General features: G+C 35.6%; 2 protein-coding genes across 2 annotated transcripts in view; one reads left to right on the forward strand and one right to left on the reverse strand.

The window, feature by feature from the left end:
• The window catches only part of MUC15 (mucin 15, cell surface associated), a 107,351-nt gene extending 103,902 nt beyond the window's left edge, over positions 1-3,449 (forward strand). Inside the window, exon 3 of the mRNA XM_060303401.1 lies at positions 3,121-3,449. Coding sequence (XP_060159384.1) covers positions 3,121-3,449 — 329 coding nt within the window. The remainder of the gene's footprint in view (positions 1-3,120) is intronic.
• ANO3 (anoctamin 3) overlaps positions 1-25,540 on the reverse strand; it is a 275,901-nt gene that overhangs the window by 172,354 nt on the left and 78,007 nt on the right. Inside the window, exon 4 of the mRNA XM_060303399.1 lies at positions 837-955. Coding sequence (XP_060159382.1) covers positions 837-955 — 119 coding nt within the window. The remainder of the gene's footprint in view (positions 1-836; positions 956-25,540) is intronic.

Genomic DNA, 25,540 nt, shown 5'->3' on the forward strand with positions numbered 1-25,540 from the left:
CAAAGAATCTCATAGAAAAAGAGATTAGATTTATAGTTAATAGAGGTGGGGAGTGGGTGAGGGGGAATTGGATGAAGGCAGTTACAAGGTAAAAACTTCCAGTTATAAGATAATTAAGTACTAGGGATGTAAGGATAAAACATGATAACTGTGATGAACGCTGCTGTATGCCGTATATGAAAGCTGTTAAGAGAGTAAATTCTAAGAGTTCTTATTAAAAGAAAAATATATATATATATTTCTCTTTGTTTGATTTTGCATCTATATGAGACAATGGATGTTCACTGAACTTATTCTGGTAATCATTTCATGATGTATGTAAGTAAAAAAATTATACTGTACACCTTAAACTTATAAAGTGCTGTGTCAATTATATTTCAATAAAACTGAAAGAAAAACAAAAAATTTTGTCAAGTAGACCACATGATTCTAATTCTACAGATGATGAAAACAAGGCTAAATGAGCTTAATTAACCTGCCAAGTTACCACAACTATAAGTACTGGAACTGTAATTCAAATCTTTGTCCACTTGTTACTAAAATCCATGTTCTCATTAAAACATGGTGCCTTTCAAAAAACAAGAAACATGAAGGAATAAGCCTCTAAAGAAAATATTACTGAATAATTTCATGTTTCAGAATGTATAATTCTGTTTGATAGTATAAATGAATACGATGTCTACACATAACTTTTCAATTTTAAGTCATTAAGATATATATTAACCTGTGTGGCCTCTTATTCTCTCCAGCACAATATCGATTAAAATTGAAAAGAACTGAATGGATTTAGAAGTTAGAGTCTTCAAATGACTTACTGATTGTTTAGTTTGCATTACCTTAGGCAATCTGGGCTTGGGTTCAGAATTATTTTGGGGGACAAAGTCTTTAATGAGGCGAGATCGGTCATAATTAGCATGTTCTGATTCATCCGTGTAATCCTTATCTTTTCCTAGGGCTAGAAAAGAGAAAGAGAAAATTACATCCATTTTTATCCTTCTTCCTTTTCTCTCTCTTTAAATATACTAAGCTCTGTTTTTTCATGTTTTCCCAAGGTAACCAGGTATAATTTTCATATGACCCATGCATCTAATAAATAAGCAAAAAATGGTAGTAACAAGGACTCTTGCCTGTTATTGGATTAATGTCAACACTCCAGTAACTTGCAAAAAAATTAAATGCATCTCTGTTATATAATGTACTTAAACTTTTTGAAAACAAAATTAGAGTCATGCAAACGCCATTGGACACATCATTTCTTTTGAACTTGAAGATCGAGGTATTTGCAAGAATTCAATAGAACAGAATTCAAATTCAATAGAAATTTGTTTTTAAAGCAAATTTTAAGCATTTATTTGCTGAATTAAAAAAAACTATTGATTTTGGTCATTTATTTTTTAAAAATTTGCAGTTTTATAAATGTGAATTTGAAGACAGTAAGAAGTCTGAGAAATCATAGAAGAAAAGCTAACAAACTTTACAAGAAAGATTTAAAAAATATTAGGAGATTGAAATGAAACCACAACATCAAAAAAGGAGGAAGAATATTGAAATATGGCAATTACCACTGGAATAATCAGAAAGGGTAAACCACAAACATAAATAACATGTAAGAACTTATAAGAATAACGAGCAAGCTATAATCAATGTAAAAGAGTATAAAATAGGAAATATCCATGGTGGTTGGGATTTGTGTTCCAGGTGATACAAGTATCTCTTCAAATTCAAAAAGATTCTTAAATATTTAGTCTTTTCAAATAAATTAAAATGTTTTGGAATTATTTTATTCAATATGTTCATACTTATCAACAACGAATTTTGACACAGACAACTATATATAGTGTTTTCAAGAGTTCAGTTGTGTGACTTAGCATTATAACAAAATAAAATAATTTTGTTTACACTACATGCATTAGTTTCTTTTATTAGTAATGCTTAAAATCTGTTATAACATATGGAATGTGATGCACAGCTAGCAGTATCAGGTTATTAGCAGTAGTATGAACTAAGAAGGAACAGATCACAGTACATCTTAGGATATAATTAATTACCAATTATGTTAAAATGCTCTAGGCATTTGAGTTATACCTACAGCTATTAATAATAGCTATCACTGATTGATGGTTAACATTTGCTGAGCACATATTAAGAGCCCAAAACTTTACACATATAATTTCCTTTAATCCTTATAACAACTCTATGAAGTGTGTACGATTTTTACCTACCCTTAATAATAAACTAAGGCATATGGAAATTAAGTAGCATGGCAAAATCACTAAACCAGTAGGGGGTGCATCAAAAACATCCAGATTGACTCTGAAGCTGATGTTTGTGAATATATCAATACTATAATGTTTCCCTAGATTACATTTCATTTATTTAACAATTATTTATTAAACACCTATGATATGCCAGATATTCTTTTAGGACATATAGCAGGAAACAGAACCCTGCCTTCATGGAAGATTCAAGTAAGAGAAGAAAAAACAATAAGCAACAACCAAAAATACATAAAATATTAGGTATGCTTTGTGGTCAGTGCATTGGAGAAAAATACAGTAAGGAGGAAAGATGCAGGTGTACAAGGTGGAGAGAACAGATGTTATTTTAGTACAGAGGATTGTAGTAACATTTGAGTAAAGACCCGATGAGGTGAGGCAGTAAGTCACACAGGTAAAGTGGAGGAAGAATGGTCTAGATGGAGAAAGTAAAAAGTGTAAACAGCAATAGGTAAACGGCATATGCTATTGAGGAGAGTGCACTGGCCTGTGGGTCACAAGACCATCATTTCTCATCCTAAATCTGCCATGTCCTAACCAAGTAATTTCCTTTCCCTGAGAATCTATTTCTTCATCTGTAAACCAGAGATTTTTGAAGAAGTTCTCAGAGTCCTCAAACTCTAAAAGTTATTTGATTACTAATTTAATGTTTATAAAAGATAAAATTCCATTTATGTTAATTAATGCATTTCATTTCCCATGGAACACAGTAAATAAAATTTATAGAAGTTTTTCACTCATTTAAATCTTATTCCACTCACAATTTAATTTTTATGCAGAGGTTTTAAAATGTCATTTAGTTTGACTTTCTTTCTTTTCTTTGTCTTTAATTCTTATGACACAGACATTCCTGGAATAAGAACATACCTACATCATCATCTTGCTGGAGGAAAGCTCAGTTTTAAAAGACGTGCCAAATGCCACAAATTTCACAAAAACTTTTCAAATCTTCTTCTGTTCCTTCTTGCCCCAAGGCCCCAACTAGAACTGCTCATTTTTCTCTTCCAAACTGCATCATATTTTCCCCCTTTTTCTCCCTCTTTTCTTTTCTTTTCCCTCTCTTCCTCCCTTGTCCTCTCTCTTCGTCTTTTCCTTCCTTGCATTTTTTCTTTGAATGGCTCCTTTTATTTTTCTGAATTTAGAAAAAATTCTCCTAGGGCCATGTTCTCTTAATTATTTGTTTTTTTAATTTACTACAGAGTCCAGTACAGCTTGATCATTAGTAGCTGAGTTAATTAAAAGAAGAAGGAAAAAATGTACTTATTTTGGAAAATCTTGATCCTAAATGATATAATTTTAAATTCCCTTTTATTGTTAGGAATGTAGATATGTTTATCTTTCTTATTGTCATTTTCCTTGACATTACACAAAAGGATTCTTCTGTTATATAACAATAGTTTTCTTTTTTTTTTTTTTTACTACTATGAAGATTGCAAACTCCTGTCCTCATAATGTAAATGGTACCACTGTCTTTCACAATGTTCATACAATGTTCCTCAGCTTAGAAACTAGAAATCTCTATCCTTAGTGACTTAGTATGTATTATTCCTGAATATAGAAAGTTCTTAAAGTTGTTTGTGTTCTTTTTTAAAATACTTGATTTTTTTCTCACACTAACTTTATACACACTATTACTTACAGCTAATGTTTTTTAACATGGATAGCTAATAATTACTTAATGTATCAGGTATCCTTCATTCATTAAATTAATATATTGAGTTCTGCCGTGCAGTGTACCAGGGACTATTCCAGGTTGAGGATACAGTAGGAACCACAATGAACAAAAATCTTTACCTTCATGAAGTCGACAGTGATGAAATTAAGGAAAGAACAAATATACCACTTACATATTAGAAGGTCATGTCGTCAATAAAGAAATATAAAGGGTAGGGAGATAAAGAGTATGGGAAGGGCAGAAATTTGCAATTTTAAATAAAATTCTTTAAGAATGGCTTCCCTGAGGTAAAATTGGAGCAAAAATGCCAATTGGTAATATCATCACAGGCAAAGGGTACAACAAATGCAAAGGCCCTGAGGTGGGAGCATGCTTTCCTTGTCTGTTCACAGACAAGGAGATCAGTGTGGCAGTGAGGAGTGAGCAAGGGTGAGGGTGGCAGAATATCCTGTAGAGTGGTAATGGAGGAAGTGGGAGCACATCAGGATTGGGGCCATTAGAAAGATTTTGGTTTTCATCCTGAGTTAAACAGAGTGCCACTGGATGAATTTGAGCAGAGGATGACATCATCTCTCTTAGATTTTAACAAAATTACTCTGACTGCTGAGATGAAGATAGGTTGAAGGGGCCAATGGCAAAGGCAAAGAGACTAGTCAGGAGCTATTGCAACAATCAGGGAGAGAGGATGTGGTTTGCATCAGGGTAGTAGCAAGACTGAGAAATGATCAGATTGAGAATATATTTTTAAGGGAAAACTAACAGAATTCTATTGGTCATGGTGTATGAAAGAGAGACTTCAACAATAATCCTAACGTTTTTGGCTTGAGCAATGGGAAGGGTGCCATTTTTCACATAATATTTTACTAAATCCTTTAAAGGTATTGTTACCAGCCTCCATCAGCATGAGGAAATTTAGGCAGTTACCTAGGATATCACATTTAGTGTATGGCAGAATTAGAGTCCAGGAAATCTGGCTCTAAACCTTACATCCCCAGCTACTATGTAACATTGCTTCTTGTAGTATTGGACAGATGATGGTTTTGGAAACTTTGAGGCAACAAAATATTTACAAATGAAAAAAGAAGTGGGTTATTAAAAAATGCAGTATACTTGTTGAATGAAAAATGGGTGAAATTTCTAGATTATAGACATAGCTCTCTAGCTTCCTGAAGCTGACAATGATGTATACATAAATATTAATATCCCAATAGATAATGATAAAGACTATCAACAGACAAGTAATAAAAAGTGAAACAAATTTAGTAAAAACATTTATTTTTATGTGGTTTAATATTCTCTGTGACCAATAATTTAAATAAAAATGGTACTCTTTTATGCTAGTACATAAATATTCTTTTGCATCTTTTGTTTTTAATTAAAATACCCATTGCTGGAAAGATTCTAGGGAAACTGGTATCATCATTTATTTTCTATACCAACGTAAGTTAGTAAAACCTTTGGAACAAAATGTGTCAATATGTTTTAAACAGAATGACTGGAGAGTAATCCTAAAGTTATAATCTAAAAGAAAGAAAACCTATGTTCACAAGCATGTTCACCAAGCCTATGGATACTATACTACAGAGACCACTGCCACCTTAATAAACAGCAACTCAATTCTTCCAGTTACATAGGCCAAAATCCTGACTCCTCATTTTCTCTTATCCCCATGTCTGATCCTTAAGTAAATTCTGTTGACTTAGCACAAAGCATCATTTTTCTGCTTTGCTTTACTCTTTAGCATATATCACTACCTAACATGCTGTACGTTTTCACTTACTTATCTTCATTTATTATCTGTTTCCTTCAGCAAGGTATTTGGGTGCTGGGTTTTCACTTTGTTCACTTTTGTTGTCTTTTTGTTTACTGCTTCATCCCTAACATCTAGAACAACTAAGGGCACTTAGTTGCCATTCAATATATATTTGTTGAATAACTAAATGGATTTAAATGCTCAGCAAATCTTACCTGAACTATCTTCAAATTATATCTAGAAACAGATCATTTGTCAATACTTGATAACAGTTTCTTAATCCAAGCCATCACTATCTCTTGAGTAGAAGTCTGTAAGAGTCTTCCTAACTGATCTGTTCCTATCTTGTGCCCCTATTACATGGCAGCCAGAGTGGCCCTTTTAAAACCTAAGTTAAATCACATTAACCTTTACTCAAAACCTTCCAATAATTTTGTAGCTCTAAGTAAAAGTCATACTCCATAATATGACACACCGTGTATGCATCATCTGTCTCCTTACTACCAGATTTCATCCCTATCCTACAACCCTACCCTCACTTCCTCCAATCCAGCTGCACTGGGTTCCTTGATGTTAAGTATACTCTCACCACAGGGCCTTTGAACTTGCTCATCTCTCTGTCAAGAATGCTCAATCCCTTTTCCAGTCAGAGTTCTGCTCATGTCACATCAGAGAATCTCTCCTTGACCACTGTTTCTAAAATAGAAACTTCTATAGTTCTCTGTCTTCTCATAAGGCTTTATTACTTTTATCAGCACCTGATATAAAATAATACACATATATGCAAAACATATGCGCTACATATGTACATATATATCAGCATCTGACGTTGTTATAACATAGCTATATAACATATGTATATGTTTATGCTATATATACACATGTATATATACATGTGCATATGTATGTATATATATATATATACAAATGAACATATACATGTTCTACATGCATATATTTGTGCTTGTACCTATATGAGAGACAAAGAAAAAAATAGAGAGAGCGCTGATAGACGGTTATCTATCTCTTCTCACTGTAAGTGCCATTGGTGAGGTGACTTTCGTTCACTGCTACATACCCATTATTTAGCTCATTGTTTAGCGTTTTGTAAGCACTTAGTGTCTGTTGAATAAATTGATGAATAGATGGTACACTCATATGTGGGACTATTTTCCATCTGTTAAATTGCTAATTTTACAGACTGACAACATATAGGAATGCTTAATGTATACTATTAAGTTAAAAAGCTACTTTTCTTCTATTTTGATATATTTTATTTCAAATATGCATCCCCTTCCGAGTGCAACTTTGTAAAACTATGTAAACTTAAGGACAAAGAGTGAAAACTACAGTATGAAAAGAATGTGAAACATTCTCTTATTTTGGCAGAGGAATAGTAGTTTTCCCCTCCTCCCAGAACTTTTTCTGTTATTCTTGCCAGAATTTTATGTGTATTATAAATAGTAGAAGTTCAAAAAAATTGCAGTTGGTATTAAGATCTGAGAGTGACAGTGAAGAGGACCACACTGCATTTTGATTAATAGAGCTAATCCTTCTTCCATTAGAAGGATTATCTGAAATATAAACAAAACCTACCAGTGTGTTTTGGTTCTGATCAAGGACACAGACCTTATTTGTATGAAATTTGCCCTATGTGGTAAAAATAAATTAAATTTCAAACAAACTGCATAATTTCAACAATAACACTAAATTACAATACCAAATATATATCATATTTCATTATCCTAAGATGCTTTTCCCCCACATTTTAGCATTTCTGAAATCAGGATGGGGTCAACATTCCATGTATTATTTAACATAGGAGCAATCCATTTTTCCTAAAAATGCTTATTAATTTGATGATGCTTTTCACAACTGATAGTGTCTTTAAAATCCAGGAAGTCTGATAATTAAGAAAAACAGACTTTCAAAAAACAAAAACATCTAACAACTTTCTGGTACAGTAGAAAACAGATAATTTTGATTATGAAAAACGGAACTATTGTTGCTCTCCAGTAGGAAGACATACACCCTTTAAAAAATAAATTGTATTTCATCAAAATTAAAAATGTGTACTTTAAAGAATATCATCAAGAAAGAGAGACAACCTACAGAATATGAGAAAAAGTTTGCAAATCATATATCTGATAAGGGACTTGTATATGTATATATAACTCTTACAACTCAATAATAGACAAACAACCCAGTTTAAGAATGGGCAAAAGATCTGGATAGACATTTCTCTGAAAAACATATACAAGTGGCAAAAAAAACAAAACAAATAAACAAAAATAACCAAACACACGAAAAGATGCTCAACATTACTAGCTCTCAGGGAAATGCAAATCAAACCCACAATGAGACCACTTCAAACTCACTAGGATGGGTATTATCAAAAAGAAAGACCATAACAAGTGTTGGTGAGAACGTTGAGAAATTGAACCTTCATACACTGTTGGTGGGAATGAAAAATGGTGCAGCTGCTGTGGAAAACAGTCTGGCAGTTCTTCAAAACTTTTAACATAGAGTTACCATATGATATAGGTATAACACTCAAGAGAAATGAAAACATAATTTCACAAAAAAATTGTACACAAATGCTTGTAGAAGCATTATTCATAATAGCCAGAAAGTGGAAACTAAAATCAAAATGTCCATCATCTGATGAACAAATAAATAAAATACAGTTTATCCATACCATGGAATATTATTCAGCAATAGAAAGGACTGAAGTACTGATTAATGCAAAAACATGGATGAACCCTGGAAACATTATGCCAGGTGAAAAAAGCCAGTCACAGAGGTTCAAATATTGTATGATTCCATTTTTTTATGAACTTTTCAGAATAATCTATAGAGACAGAAAGTAAATTGTTATTACCTACAGCTTGGGGCATTGGGCTTGCAATAACAGTTGACTGCTAATAGGTGGGGGATTTCTTTTTGAGGTGACAGGAATGATCTAAATTGACTGTAGTGATGGGTGCATACCTTTGAGAATATGCTAAAAACCACTGAATTTTCACCCACTACTTTGAGTGGGTGAATTGTATGGTTAAGGTGAATTGTATCTCAATAAAACCATTACATTAAACAAACAAAAAAAACAACAACCAAGAAACCAAGATTCTCAAAGCTTAAGAAAATCATTTAGTATCTTGAAACAAGGAGCCTAATGTAACGGAAAGAGAAATAATATTGGTTCCATGAAACCCAAGTTAAAATTCTGGTTATGCCAATTATTAGCTGAGTGACAGTGGGTCAGTTTCTTAATATGAAAATTTGGGATAATAAATCTTCTCATTCCAAGGATTAAATGGAATAATCTATGTGACTTGTACACATAAGGTACTGAAGAAATATATATTCCCTTCCTTTGATCTTTCTTTAAATTCATAATTCTAATGTTTAGAATCCACAAAACAAATTATGTAATTTGGAGCAACCAAAAAAGGCTTATCTTCCCTTTTAAGCCTAAGTGGGTAGGAAACAAGGTACTTACCTTGAGTATGCCAATGAACAATTTAAAATTTAATCTAAATATCTCTTTTACAATCACCAATAACATTATTTATAATAAAAACTTCTGTTGAGACAAGTGGGAATCCATAAAGTCTTCTAAATTTTGTTTGCAAACCAGCACCAGCTCAAAACTGGAGGTGATCAATACAGCAGGCTACTAAGATTGCAACATAAACTTTAGAGTCATCTCTGGGAGTATAATTTTAATAACCAAATTATTCCAGCTCAACCATTCTTCTTTATTATAATGCTATTTCATTTCATTATGCTGTTACATTGTATTATAACTGCTTAAGGCTCTGGAAGTGGATGATGTAACTCTTGAACAATTTTAAATATGTGTGGGTGATCTTATTAGTTGGTCCCCACTTATTTGCCACTATGTAACCTTCCCATTCATTACTAATGGTAACGTGTTTTAGGACTGCCAAAGTAGTTGAGGTTGAAGATTAAAATAAAATTAAGTCCAAGATGGCAGCATAAGAAGAACCAGGACTCACCTCTTCCTGGGTACACATCAAATCTACAGTTACGTACGTGTCATTTTCTTCTGAGAAAGACCTGAAAACTAGATGAACTGCTCCTCCAAGACACAAGATAAAAGACATCAAGACAGGTAGGAGAGAACATATTTGACAGTCTTGCCAAAATTTCAATCCCAGCGCAGTGACAAACAACAGGGAGGGATCTCCCCAGCTCAGCACTTTTCTCAGAGGAACAAGGGATTTGTGCCCTGCACGAGGCACCCCAGCCCTTCGTATCTGCACCAGAAAGACAAGCCCCCAAAATACCTAGCTAGGAAACAAACAGGAATACATACAAGGGGCCCAAAGGGCCACAGGGAACTGAGATTCACCTTTTAAAGGGCTTGCATGTGGTCTCATTCACCCCAGGATCCCTCACAACAGCAGCAGTTTAAAAAGTGCCTAGACTGTAATGTGAAGGAGATTCACTTGCTAATCTTAAAGCATCTGCTGGAAGGGCAGGAGATAGTTGAAATCTCTCCCCAGAGGTGTTGGTGGACACCATTTTTGTACTCTCTACCTGCCCTGCTAGTACAGGCAGGCAAGTCAAAGCCTCCTGCTGCCTTGCTAAGACAGGTGGGGCAAGCAGTCACTGCACTGTCTCACTGCCTTGCTGAAACCAAAAAGCTCAGGCAGTTGTGACACTTGCTTGCTGTCTGGGACCAGGGAACAAGAGCAGTCACAGCATTCTTCCCTTGTGGTTTGATGATTGTCTTTAGTGTTATGTTTAGATTCCTTTCTCCTTTTCTTTTCTGTATCTACTGTAAGTTTTTGCTTTGTGGTTACCAAGAGGCTCACATATAACATCCTATGCACATAACAGTCTATTTTAAGTTGATAGCAACTTAAATTTGAACATATTCCAAAGCTCTACAAGGCATTCTCCCACTGTATCACTGAAGCCTGCAAGCAGGCACAGTCAAGGCATTTTCTCTCTTCCTAAAGCCTGCAAGAGTGCCCGGCTTCCTACACTCTAGTTGCCTCAGAAAAGCCAGCAGGCGCTCTGGTGGTATTTATTGATCAGGTGACCCTGGTGGCCAACCTGGTCTCCACTGGACTGTAACAATCAGAGACAATTCTTGGCAGGCAACCACCCTCAGGGCACGGCACAGAGAGCAGACTGAAACCACCCCCATCTTCCTGTGAAAAAGCCTATTTATTTATGCTGGAGCTTCAGCCTGAGTGACAGGCTTAAGTTTTCCCACACACCTAGAGGCTGTGGAGGTACTTCCAGGGAAGCAGGGAGATAAGCAGGGAGACAGCAACATTGTGCAACCCCTTTGCATCACTACAACTTGATAATATCTTATACACTTACCTGGAGCCCTGATATTTGTAACTGTCCCCTAAGGCCACCCTCAGATCTCCTGGTCTAAAGACCAGTAAGGTTTAGGATTGCGGCCCCATAGAAACTGTATGTATTTGCATACATTAAAAGATGCTGCCTGAGGGCATGGTTTTCAATCAGCCTGAAACTAGGTGCTAAATGAGATTTCTTCCCTTGGAGGAAACATAAAAGTAAAAATCTCACTGGCAAAGGTAAATATATAGAAAAGGTAGTGAATTAATCACTTATAAATCTAGTAAGAAAGTTAAAGACAAAAGTAGTAAAATTAACTAAAAGTATAAAAATTAGTTAAAAATTCAAAAGATATAAAATGTGACATAAAAAACAAGGTTGGGGGATAAAAATGTAGAACTTTGGAACATGTTCAAATTTAAGTTGCTAGCAACTTAGACTGCTATGTATCTACTTATAGTAGATACACAAAAGAAAAGGAGAAAGGAGCCTAAACAAAACACTAAAGAAAATCATCAAACCACAAGGGAAGAGAGAAAGAGTAGAATAAACAAACAGAGAGGAACTACAAAAACAGCCAGAAAAAAATTGACAAAAATGGCAAAAAAGTACATACGATCAATAATTACTTTAAATGTAAATAGACTAAATGCTCCAATCTATAGGCATAGAATGGCTGAATGGATAAAGAACCAGACTCATCTATATGCTGCCTATGAGAGACTCACTTCAGAATGAAGGACATACACAAAATGAAAGTTAAGAGCTGAAAAGAAAAATATTCCATGCAAATGGAAACAAAAAGAAAGCTTATGTAGCTGTACTCATATCAGACAAAATAGACTTTAAAACAAAAACTGTAATAAAAGACAGAGAAGGGCATTACATAATGATAAAGGGGACAATCCAACAAGAGGATATAACATCTATAAATATATAAGCACTGAACATAGTAGCACCAAAATATATAAAGCAAATATTAAGAGACCTAAATGGAGAAATAATAAAATACAATAATAGTATTGAATTTTAACACTCCACTTGCATCAATGGATAGATCATTTGGTTAGAAAATCAATAAGAAAACATTGGCCTTAAATGACATATTATACTAGGTGGGCTTAATTGATATGTGCAAAACATTCCATCCAAAAGCAACAGAATACACATTCTTCTAAAGCACACACAGAACATTCTCAGAATATATCACATGTTAGGTCACAAAACAAGTCTCAAAAAATTTAAGATTATTGAAATCATATCAAGTATCTTTTCTGACCACAACAGCATGAAACTAGAAATCAATTACATGAAGAGAACTAGAAAACCAGTAATATGTGGAGATTAAACAATATGCTACTGAAAAACCACTGGGTCATCAAAAAAAAATCAAAGGATAAATTAAAAAAATACCTAGAGACAAAATGAAAACATAAATATGACATAAATGAACATTATGAATATGAACATTCAAAATCTATGGAATGTAGTAAAAGCATTTCTAAGAGGGAAGTTCATAGCAATGCAAGCCTACCTGAAGAAACATACAAAAACCCAAGAAACTCAAATAAACAATCTAACTTTACACTAAACAAACTAGAAGAAGAAAAAGAAACACAACCCAAAGTTAGTAAAGGGAAAGAAATAAGAAAATCGAGTGGAAGTAAATAGAGACTAAAAAGACAATAGAAAAGATCAATGAAAATAAGAGCTGGCTCCTTGAAAAGATGAAATTGGCAAACCTTTAGCTAGACTCACCAAGATAAAAAGAGAGGGCTCAAATAAGTAAAAACAGAAATGAAAGAGAAGTTACAACTGATATCACAGAAATACAAAGGCTCATAAGCAACTAATATGAACATTTTATGCCAACAAATTGGACAACATGGAGGAAATGGATTAATTCCTAGAAGCATACAGTTTTCCAAGACTGAACCATAAAGAAATAAAAATCTGAATAGGCCAATTTCTACTAAGAAGATTGAATCAGCAATCAAAACTCTCCCAAGAACAACAACAACAAAAAAGTATAGCTCCAGATGGCTTCACTGGTGAATTCTACCAAACATTCAAAGATTTAATATTTATGCTCCTCAAACTCCAAAAAGAGGAAGGAAGGAACACTTCCAAACTTATTTTACAAGGACAGCATTACCCTGATACCAAAACCAGAGGACACCACAAAGAAAGAAAATTACAGACCAATATCCCTAATGAAAATAGATGCAAAAATCCTCAACAAAATACTAGAAAACAAAATTCAACAATACATTAAAAGGATAATACACCATGATCAACTGGGATTTATTCCAAAGATGCAAGAATGGTTCAACATTCACAAATCAAACCACATTAACAAAATGAAGCATACAAATCATATAATCATCTCAATAAATTCAGAAAAAGCATATGACAAAATTCAATATTCATTTATGATAAAAAACTCTCAAAAAAGTAGTTATAGAGAGAATGAGCCTCAACATAATAAAGGACATACATTACAAACCCACGGGTAATATCTCAATGGTGAAAAGCTGAAAACTTTTCCTTTAAAATCAAAAACAAGACAAGGATGCCCACTCTCACCACTTTTACTTAAAATTGTATTGGGAGTCCTAGCCAGAGAAATTAGGCAAGAAAAAGAAATAAAATACATCCAAATTAGAAAGGAAGAGGTAAAACTGTCATTATTTGCAGATGATATGGTATTATATATAGAAAACTCTAAAAACTCTACCAAAAAACTATTAAAACTAATAAATTCACTAAAATTTCATGATACAAAATCACTATACAAAAATCTGTTGTGTTTCTGTACACTAATAATGAACTATCAGAAAGAGAAATTAAGAAAACAATCCCACTTACAATTGCACTCCAAAGAATAAAATACCTAGGAATAAATTAAATCAAAAAGATGAAAGACCTGTACTCTGAAAACTACAATACATTAATGAAAACAACTGAATAAGACACAAATAAATGGAAAGGTATTCCATGCTCATGGATTGGAAGAATTAATAATTTTAAAATGTTCATACTACCTAAAGCAATCTACAGATTCAATGCAATCCCTATCAAAATTCCAATAGTATTTTTCACAGACTTAGAACAAATGATTCTCAAATTTGTATGGAACCACAAGAGACTCCAAATAGACCCCAAATAGCCAAAGCAATCTTGAGAAAGAACAAAGCTGAGATACCCTGCTACCTGATTTCAAACTATACGATAAAGCTAGGTAATCAAAACAGTATAGCACTGGTACAAAAAAGACACATAAATCAATGGAACAGAATAGATAGCCCAGAAATTAACCCAAGCACATATGGTTAATTATTTTATGACAAAGGAGGACAGCATATACAAATGGGGAAAGGACAGTCTTTTCAATAAATGATGTTGGAAAAACTGGACAGTTACACACAAAAGAATGAAATTGTAGCACCATTGTATACCATATATGAAAAACAAAACAGAACAGAACAAAATCCCTCAAAATGGATCAAAGATTTGAATGTTTAAGACCTGAAATCATAAAACTCTTAGAAGAAAACATAAGTAGTAAGCTCTTTGACATCAGTCTTAGCAATGTATTTTTTTGGATCTGACTTCAACAGCAAAAAGCAAAAATAAACAAATGGGGCTACATTAAACTTAAAAGCTTCTGCACAGTGAAAGAAATCATCAACAAAAGAAACAGACACCTACTGACTGAGAGAAAATATTTGTAAATCATATATCTAATAAGGGGTTAATATCCAAAAAATAATAAAACCTCATACAACTCAACATCAAAAAAACAAACAACTTGATTAAAAAATGAGCACAGGATATGAATAAACATTTTTTCCAAAGAAAACATACAGATGGCCAATAAGCACATGAAAAGATGTTCAGTGTCACTATTCATCAGGGAAATGCAAATCAAAACCACAATGAGGTATCTCCTCACACCTGTCAGAATGGCTATTATCAAAAAGACAAGAAACAGCAAGTTTTGGCAAGAAAGCAGAAAAAAGGGAACCCTTGTACACTGTTGCTGGAAATGTACATTGGTGCAACCACTGTGGAAAACAGTATGGAAACTCTTCAAAAAATTAAAAATAGAACTCTCATCTTATCCAGCAATTTGCTTTTGGGTATCTGTCCAAAGATAACAAAAACACTAATTCAAAATGATATGCACCCTTATGTTCACTATAGCATTATTTACCATAACCCAGATACAGAAGCAAGCTAAGGGTCCATCAGTGGATGAATGGATAAAGAAGTGGTATATATATGTAATGGAATATTACTCAGCCATAAGTAAAAGAACGAAATCTTGCCAATTGTGGCAACATGGATGGAAAACATCGATATTATGCTAAGTGAAATAAGACAAAGACAAGTACTACATAATTCACTTATATAATTCCACTTATATGTGGACTGTAAAACACAAAACAAACAAATTAAGCAAAAGAAAACCAGATTCATAGATACAGAGAACATATTGGTGGTTGCCAGAGAGGAGGCAAGTTGGTTGGGTGCAAAATAGGTGAAGGGGATCAAGAGGTACAAACTTCCAGATATAAAATAAATAAGTCAGGCTTCCCTGGTGGCGCAGTGGTTGAGAGTCTGCCTGCCGATGCAGGGGACACAGGTTCATGCCCCAGTCCAGGAAGATCCCACATGCCGTGGAGCGGCTAGGCCTGTGAGCCATGGCCGCTGACCCTGCGTGTCCAGAGCCTGTGCTCCGCAATGGGAGAGGCCACAAGAGTGAGAGGTCCGCCTACTGCAAAAAAAAAAAAAGAATAGGGACTGGACCTGCACCTCTGGGATGGAGCTGTGAAGGAGTTAAAGTTTCTACATACTAGGGAGCCCCTTCACTGGTGGTGATGGGGGGTGGGTGGGAGGGAAGCTTCAGAGCCATGAAAGAGAGTGCAGCAGCAGGGGTGCAGAGGGCAAAGTGGAGAGATTTCTGCACTAAGGATTGGTGCTGACCAGCACTCACCAGCCTGAGAGTCTTGTCTGCTCACCTGCCATGGTGGGTGGGGGCCGGAAGCTAAGGCTCAGGCTTCGGAGGTCAGATCCCAGGGAGAGGACTGGGGTTGGACGTGTGAAGACAGCCTGAAGCGGGCTAGTGTGTCACAGCTAGCTGAGAGGTAGTCCAGGAAAAAGTCTGGACGTGCCTAAGAAGCAAGAGACCATTGTGTTGGGGTGCGTGAGGAGAGGGGATTCCTTCCCAGTGTGCCCACAGAAGGCAGAGCACCGCCTAAACGAGCTTCAGAGATGGGTGTGAGCCACGACTATCAGCTCAGACCCCAGAGACGGGCATGAACCACTAATGCTGCTGCAGCTGCCACCAAGGATCCTGTGTGCAAGCACAAGTCACCACCCACACCCGCCCTGGGAGCCTGTGCAGCCCGCCACTGCCAGGGTCCCATGATCCAGGGACAACTTCCCCGGGAGAACACATGGCTCGCCTCAGGCTGTTGCAATGTCACGGCAGTGGCCACAGGCTTGCCCTGCATTCTAATTATGAACCATACCCTTCCCTCTCCCTGGCCTGAGGGAGCAAGAGAGCCCTAATCAGCTGCTGCTTTAACCTCCTCCTGTCTGGGTATGGAAGAGGCTCAGGGCGGCCTACATGCAGAGGCGGGGCCAAAACAAAGCTGAACCCCAGTACCTGTATGAACAAAGAAGAGAAAGGGAAATTTCTCTGTGCAGCCTCAGGAGCAACAGATTAAATCCCCAGAGTCAACTTGATAAACCCCACATTTGAAGAATACCTGAACAGACAATGAATGTTCTCAAAACTGAGGCAGCAGACTTTGGGAGCAAACTTAGACTTGGGATTTGCTTTCTGCATCTAATTTGTTTCTGGTTTTATGTTTTTCTTAGTTTAGTTTTTAGTGCTTATTATCATTGGTGGATTTGTTTATGGGTTTGGTTTCTCTCCTCTTTTACTTCAAATTTTTTTATTTTTCGAATTATTTTTTATTTAATTTATTTATCTATTTTTATTTTTCATTTTTTTCTTTTTCTGAGCATGCATGTGTATGCTTCTTTGTGTGATTTTTGTCTGTTTAGGTTTGCTTTTACCATTTGTCCTAGGGTTCTATCTCTTCATTTTTTTTTTTTTTCTTCCTTTTCTTCTGAGCTGTGTGGCTGGCAGGGTCTTGGTGTGCCAGCTGGGTGTTATGCCTGAGCTTCTGAGATGGGAGGGTCAAGTCCAGGACATTGGACCATGAGAAACCTCCCGGCCCCATGCAATATCAATCAATGAGAGTGCACCAAGAGATCTTCATCTAAACACTAAGACCCACCTCCACCAAATGGCCAGCAAACTCCAGTGCTAGACGCCCCCTGCCAAACAACTAGCAAGACAGGAACACAACCCCATCCATTAGCAGAGAGGCTGCCTAAAGTTATACTAAGTTCACAGACACTCCAAAACACACCACTGGATGCAGCCCTGCCCACCAGAAAGACAAGATACAACCCCACCCCTAGAACACAGGAACCAGTCCCCTCCACCAGGAAACCTACTCAAGCCACTAAACCAACCTCACCCACTGGGGCAGACACCAAAAACAACAGTAACTACGAACCTGCAGCCTGTGAAAAGAAGACACCAAACACAGCAGTTAAACAAAATGAGAAGAAAAAGAAATATGCAGCAGAGGAAGGAGCAAAGGAAAAACTCACCAAATGAAACAAATGAAGAGGAAATAGGCAGTCTACCTGAAAAAGAATTCAGAGTAATGATAGCAAAGATGAGCCAAAATCTTGTAAATAGAATGGAGAAAATACAAGAAATGTTTAGCAAGGACCTAGAAGAACTAAAGAGCAAACAAACAATGATGAACAACACAAATACATGAAATTAAAAATTCTCTAGAAGGAATCAATAGCAGAATCAGTTATTCTGCAGAAGAATGGATAAGTGACCTGGAAGATAAAATAGTGGAAATAACTACCACAGAGCAGAACAAAGGAAAAATAATGAAAAGAATTGAGGACAGTCTCAGAGACTTCTGGGACAACAACATTAAAGAACCAATATTCGAATTATAGGGGTCCCAGAAGAAGAAGAGAAAAAGAAAGGGACTGAGAAAATATTTTAAGAGATTATAGTTGAAAACTTCCCTAACGTAAGAAAGGAAATAGTCAATCAAGTCCAGGAAGCTCAGAGAGTTCCATACAGGATAAATCCAAGGAGAAGCACACCAAGACACATATTAATCAAACTATCAGAAATTAAACTCAAAGAAAAAGTATTAAAAGCCAGAGAAAAGCAATAAATAATATACAAGTGAAACCCAAGAAGGTTAACAGCTGATCCTTCAGCAGAAACTCTGCAAGCCAGAAGAGAGTGGCAGGACATATTGAAAGTGTTGAAAGAGAAAAACCTGCAACCAAGATTACTCTACCCAGCAAGGATCTCATTCAGATTTGATGGAGAAATTAAAACCTTTAGAGACAAGCAAAAGCTGAGAGAGTTCAGCACCACCAAACCAGCTCTACAACAACTGCTAAAGGAACTTCTCTAGGCAAGAAACACAAAAGAAGGAAAAGACCTACAATAACAAACCCAAAACAATTAAGAAAATGGGAATGGGAACACACATATCGATAATTACCTTAAATGTAAATGGACTAAATGCTCCCACCAAAAGACACAGATTGGCTGAATGGATACAAAAACAAGACCCATATATTTGCTGTCTACAAGAGACCCACTTCAGACCTAGAGACACATACAGACTGAAAGTAAGGGGATGGAAAAAGGTATTTCATGCAAATGGAAACCAAAAGAAAGCTGGAGTAGCAATTCTCATATCAGACAAAATAGACTTTAAAACAAAGACTATTAGAAGAGACAAAGAAGGACACTACATAATGATCAAGGGATCGATCCAAGAGGAAGATATAACAATTGTAAATATTTATGCACCCAACATAGGTGCACCTCAATACATAAGGCAAATACTGACAACCATAAAAGGGGAAATCGACAGTAACACATTCATAGTAGGGGACTTTAACACCCCACTTTCACCAATGGACAGATCATCCAAAATGAAAATAAATAAGGAAACACAAGCTTTAAATGATACATTAAATGAGATGGAGTTAATTGATATTTATAGGACATTCCATCCAAAAACAACAGAATACACATTTTTCTCAAGTGCTCATGGAACATTCTCCAGGATAGATCATATCTTGGGTCACAAATCAAGCCTTGGTAAATTTAAGAAAATTGAAATTGTATCAAGTATCTTTTCCGACCACAACGCTATGAGACTCGATATCAATCACAGGAGAAGATCTGTAAAAAATACAAACACATGGAGGCTAAACAATACACTACTTAATAACGAAGTGATCACTGAAGAAATCAAAGGGGAAATCAAAAAATACCTAGAAACAAATGACAATGGAGACACGACGACTCAAAATCTATGGGATGCAGCAAAAGCAGTTCTAAGAGGGAAGTTTATAGCAATACAATCTTACCTTAAGAAACAGGAAACATCTCGAATAAACAACCTAACCTTGCACCTAAAGCAATTAGAGAAAGAAGAACAAAAAAACCCCAAAGTTAGCAGGAGGAAAGAAATCATAAAAATCAGATCAGAAATAAATGAAAAAGAAATGAAGGAAACGATAGCAAAGATCAATAAAACTAAAAGCTGGTTTTTTGAAAGGATAAACAAAATTGACAAACCATTAGCCAGACTCATCAAGAAAAAAAGGGAGAAGACTCAAATCAATAGAATTAGAAATGAAAAAGGAGAAGTAACGACTGACACTGCAGAAATACAAAAGATCATGAGAGATTACTACAAGCAACTCTATGCCAATAAAATGGACAACCTGGAAGAAATGGACAAATTCTTAGAAAGGCACAAACTGCCAAGACTGAATCAGGAAGAAATAGAAAATATGAACAGACCAATCACAAGCACTGAAATTGAAACTGTGATTAAAAATCTTCCAACAAGCAAAAGCCCAGGACCAGATGGCTTCACAGGTGAATTCTATCAAACATTTAGAGAAGAGCTATCACCTATCCTTCTCAGACTCTTCCAAAATATAGCAGAGGGAGGAACACTCCCCAACTCATTCTACGAGGCCACCATCACCCTGATACCAAAACCAGACAAGGATGTCACAAAGAAAGAAAACTACAGGCCAATATCACTGATGAACATAGATGCAAAGATCCTCAACAAAATACTAGCAAACAGAATCCAACAGCACATTAAACGGATCATACACCATGATCAAGTGGGGTTTATTCCAGGAATGCAAGGATTCTTCAATATACGCAAATCAATCAACGTGATACACCATATTAACAAATTGAAGGAGAAAAACCATATGATCATCTCAATAGATGCAGAGAAAGCTTTTGACAAAATTCAACACCCATTTATGATAAAAACCCTACAGAAAGTAGGCATAGAGGGAACTTTCCTCAACATAATAAAGGCCATATATGACAAACCCACAGCCAACATCGTCCTCAATGGTGAAAAACTGAAAGCATTTCCACTAAGATCAGGAACAAGACAAGGTTGCCCACTCTCACCACTCTTATTCAACATAGTTTTGGAAGTTTTAGCCACAGCAATCAGAGAAGAAAAGGAAATAAAAGGAATCCAAATAGGAAAAGAAGAAGTAAAGCTGTCACTGTTTGCAGATGACATGATACTATACATACAGAACCCTAAAGATGCTACCAGAAAACTACTAGAGCTAATCAATGAATTTGGTAAAGTAGCAGGATACAAAATTAATGCACAGAAATCTCTGGCATTCCTATACACTAAGGATGAAAAATCTGAAAGTGAAATCAAGAAAACACTCCCATTTACCATTGCAACAAAAAGAATAAAATACCTAGGAATAAACCTACCTAAGGAGACAAAAGACCTGTATGCAGAAAATTATAAGACACTGATGAAAGAAATTAAAAATGATACAAATAGATGGAGAGATATACCATGTTCTTGGATTGGAAGAATCAACATTGTGAAAATGACTCTACTACCCAAAACAATCTACAGATTCAATGCAATCCCTATGAAACTACCACTGGCATTTTTCACAGAACTAGAACAAAAAATCTCACAATTTGTATGGAAACACAAAAGACCCCGAATAGCCAAAGCAATTTTGAGAACGAAAAATGGAGCTGGAGGAATCAGGCTTCCTGACTTCAGACTATACTACAAAGCTACAGTAATCAAGACAGTATGGTACTGGCACAAAAACAGAAATATAGATCAATGGAACAGGATAGAAAGCCCAGAGATAAACCCACGCACATATGGTCACCTTATCTTTGACAAAGGAGGCAGAAATGTACAGTGGAGAAAGGATAGCCTATTCAATAAGTGGTGCTGGGAAAACTGGACAGCTACATGTAAAAGTATGAGATTAGATCACTCCCTAACACCACACACAAAAATAAGCTCACAATGGATTAAAGACCTAAATATAAGGCCAGAAACTATCAAACTCTTAGAGGAAAACATAGGCAGAACACTCTATGACAGAAATCACAGCAAGATCCTTTTTGACCCACCTCCTAGAGAAATGGAAATAAAAACAAAAGTAAACAAATGGGACCTAATGAAACTTAAAAGCTTTTGCGCAGCAAAGGAAACCATAAAGAAGACCAAAAGACATCCCTCAGAATGGGAGAAAATATTTGCAAATGAAGCAACTGACAAAGGATTAATCTCCAAAATTTATAAGCAGCTCATGCAGCTTAATAACAAAAGAACAAACAACCCAATCCAAAAATGGGCAGAAGACCTAAATAGACATTTCTCCAAAGAAGATATACAGAGTGCCAACAAACACATGAAAGAATGCTCAACATCACTAATCATTAGAGAAATGCAAATCAAAACTACAATGAGATATCATCTCACACCAGTCAGAATGGCCATCATCAAAAAATCTAGAAACAAATGCTGGAGAGGGTGTGGAGAAAAGGGAACCCTCTTACACTGTTGGTGGGAATGTAAATTGATACAGCCACTGTGGAGAACAGTATGGAGGTTCCTTAAAAAGCTACAAATAGAACTACCATATGACCCAGCAATCCCACTACTGGGCATATACCCTGAGAAAACCATAATTCAAAAAGAGTCATGTACCAAAATGTTCATTGCAGCTCTATTTACAATAGCCCAGAGATGGAAACAACCTAAGTGTCCATCATCGGATGAATGGATAAAGAAGATGTGGCACATATATACAATGGAATATTACTCAGCCATAAAAAGAGACGAAATTGAGCTATTTGTAATGAGGTGGATAGACCTAGAGTCTGTCATACAGAGTGAAGTAAGTCAGAAAGAGAGAGACAAATACCGTATGCTAACACATATATATGGAATTTAAGAAAAAAAAAATGTCATGAAAAACCTAGGGGTGAAACAGGAATAAAGACACAGACTTACTAGAGAATGGACTTGAGGCTATGGGGAGGGGGAAGGGTAAACGGTGACAAAGCAATAAAGAGGCATGGACATGTATACACTACCAAACGTAAGGTAGATAGCTAGTGGGAAGCAGCCGCATAGCACAGGGAGATCAGCTCGGTGCTGTGTGACCGCCTGGAGGGGTGGGATAGGGAGGGTGGGAGGGAGGGTGACGCAAGCGGGAAGAGATATGGGAACATATGTATATATATAACTGATTCATTTTGTTGTGAAGCTGAAACTAACATACCATTGTAAAGCAATTATGCTCCAATAAAGATGTTTAAAAAATAAATAAATAAATAAATAAAGTGATGAAAGGGAAAAACCTACAATCAAGATTACTCTATTCAGCAAGGATCTCATTCAGATTTGACAGAGAAATTAAAACCCTTACAGACAAGCAAAAGTTAAGAAAATTCAGCACACCAAACCAGCTTTACAACAAATGCTAAAGGAACTTCTCTAGGCAGGAAAAACAAGAAAAGGAACAGACCTACAATAAAAAATCCAAAACAATTAAGGAAATGGCAATAGGAGCATACATATTGATAATTACTTTAAATGTAAATGGATTAAATGCTCCAACCAAAAAACACAAACTGGCTGAATGGATACAAAAACAAGACCCATATATATGCTGTGTACAAGAGACCCATTTCAGACCTAGGGACACATACAGACTGAAAGTGAGTGGATGGAAAAAGATATTCCAAGCATATGGAAATCAAAAGAAAGCTGAAGAAGCAATACTCATATCAGACAAAACAGATTTTAAAATAAATGCTATTACAAGAGACAAAGAAAGACACTACATAATGATCAAGGGATCAATCCAAGAAGAAGATATAACAATTGTAAATATTTATGCACCCAACACAGGAGCACCTCAATACATAAGGCAAATGCTAACAGCCATAAATGGGGAAGTCAACAGTAACACAATAATAGTAGGAGACTTTAACACCCCACTTTCACCAATGGACAGATCATCCAAAATGAAAATAAGTAAGGAAACACGAGCTTTAAAAGACACATCAGGCCAGATAGACTTAATTGATATTTATAGGACATTCCATCCAAAATCAACAGAATACACATTCTTCTCAAGTGCTCATGGAACATTCTCCAGGATAGATCATATCTTGGGTCACAAATCAAGCCTTGGTAAATTTAGGAAAATTGAAATTGTATCAAGTATCTTTTCTGACCACAATGCTATGAGACTAGATATCAATTACAGGAAAAAAAAACAGTAAAAAATACAAACACATGGAGGCTAAACAAATATGCTACTAAACTACCAAGAGATCACTGAAGAAATCAATGAGGAAATCAAAATATACCTAGAAACAAATGACAATGAAAACACGATGACCCATAACCTATAGAATGTAGGAAAAGCAGTTCTAAGAGGGAAAATTACAGCAGTACAATCTTACGTCAGGAAACAAGAAAAATCTCAAATAAACAACCTAATCTTAAAGCAATTAGAGAAAGAAGAATAAAAATCCCCAAAGTTAGCAGAAGGAAAGAAAACCTAAACATCAGATCAGAAATAAATGAAAAAGAAATGAAGGAAACCATAGTAAAGATCAATAAAACTAAAGGCTGGTTCTTTGGGAAGATAAACAAAATAGATAAACCATTAGCCCCACACTCATTAAGAAAAAAAGGGAGAAGACTCAAATCAACAGAATTAGAAATGAAAAAGAAGTGACAACAAACACTGCAGAAACACAAAGGGTCATGAGAGACTACTATAAGCAACTATATGCTAAAAAATGGACCATCTGGAAGAAATGGACAAATTCCTAGAAAAGAATAACCTTCCAAGACTGAATCAGGAAGAAATAGAAATATGAACAGACTTATCACAAGCACTGAAATTGAAACTGTGATTAAAAATCTTCCAATCCACAAAAGCCAAGGACCAGATGGCTTCACAGGTGAATTCTTTCAAACATTTAGAGAAGAGCTAACACCTATCCTTTCCAAGCTCTTCCAAAATATAGCAGAGGGAGGAACACTCCCAAACTCATTCTACGAGGCCACCATTGCTCTGATACCAAAACCAGACAAAGATGTCACAGAAAAAGAAAACTACAGGCCAATATCACTGATTACACGTATGCAAAAATCCTCAACAAAATACTAGCAAACAGAATCCAATAGCACATTAAAAGCATCATATACCATATTCAAGTGGGGTTTATCCCAGGAATGCAAGGATTCTTTAATATACACAAATCAATCAGTGTGATAAACCATATTAACAAATTAAAGGAGAAAAAACATATGATCATCTCAATAGATGCAGAACCACTTTCAACAAATTTCAGCACCCATTTATGATAAACACCCTCCAGAAAGTAGACATAGAGGGAACTTAAAGGGCATATATGACAAACCCATAGCTAACATCATTCTCAATGGTGAAAAACTGAAACCATTTCCACTAAGATCAGTAACAAGACATGGTTTCCAACTGTCACCCCTATTATTCAACATAGTTTTGGAAGTTTTAGCCACAGCAATCAGAGAAGAAAGGGAAATAAAAGGAATCCAAATCAGAAAAGAAGAAATAAAACTGTCCCTGTTTGCTGATGACATGATACTATACATAGAGAATCCTAAAGAAGCTAACAGAAAACTACTAGAGCTAATCAATGAATTTGGTAAAGTAGCAGGATATAAAATTAATGCACAGAAATCTCTTGCATTCCTATACACTAACAACGAAAAATCTGAAAGAGAAAGTAAGGAAACACTCCCATTTACCACTGCAACAAAAAGAATAAAATACCTAGGAATAAACCTACCTAAGGAGACAAAAGGCCTGTATGCAGAAAACTATAAGACATTGATGAAAGAAATTAAAGATGATACAAACAGATGGAGAGATATACCATGTTCTTGGATTGGAAGAATCAACATTGTGAAATTGACTATACTACTCAAAACAATCTACAGATTCAATGCAATCCCTATCAAA

This window comes from Globicephala melas, chromosome 8 (assembly GCF_963455315.2).
Source record: "Globicephala melas chromosome 8, mGloMel1.2, whole genome shotgun sequence".
NCBI lineage: Eukaryota > Metazoa > Chordata > Mammalia > Artiodactyla > Delphinidae > Globicephala > Globicephala melas.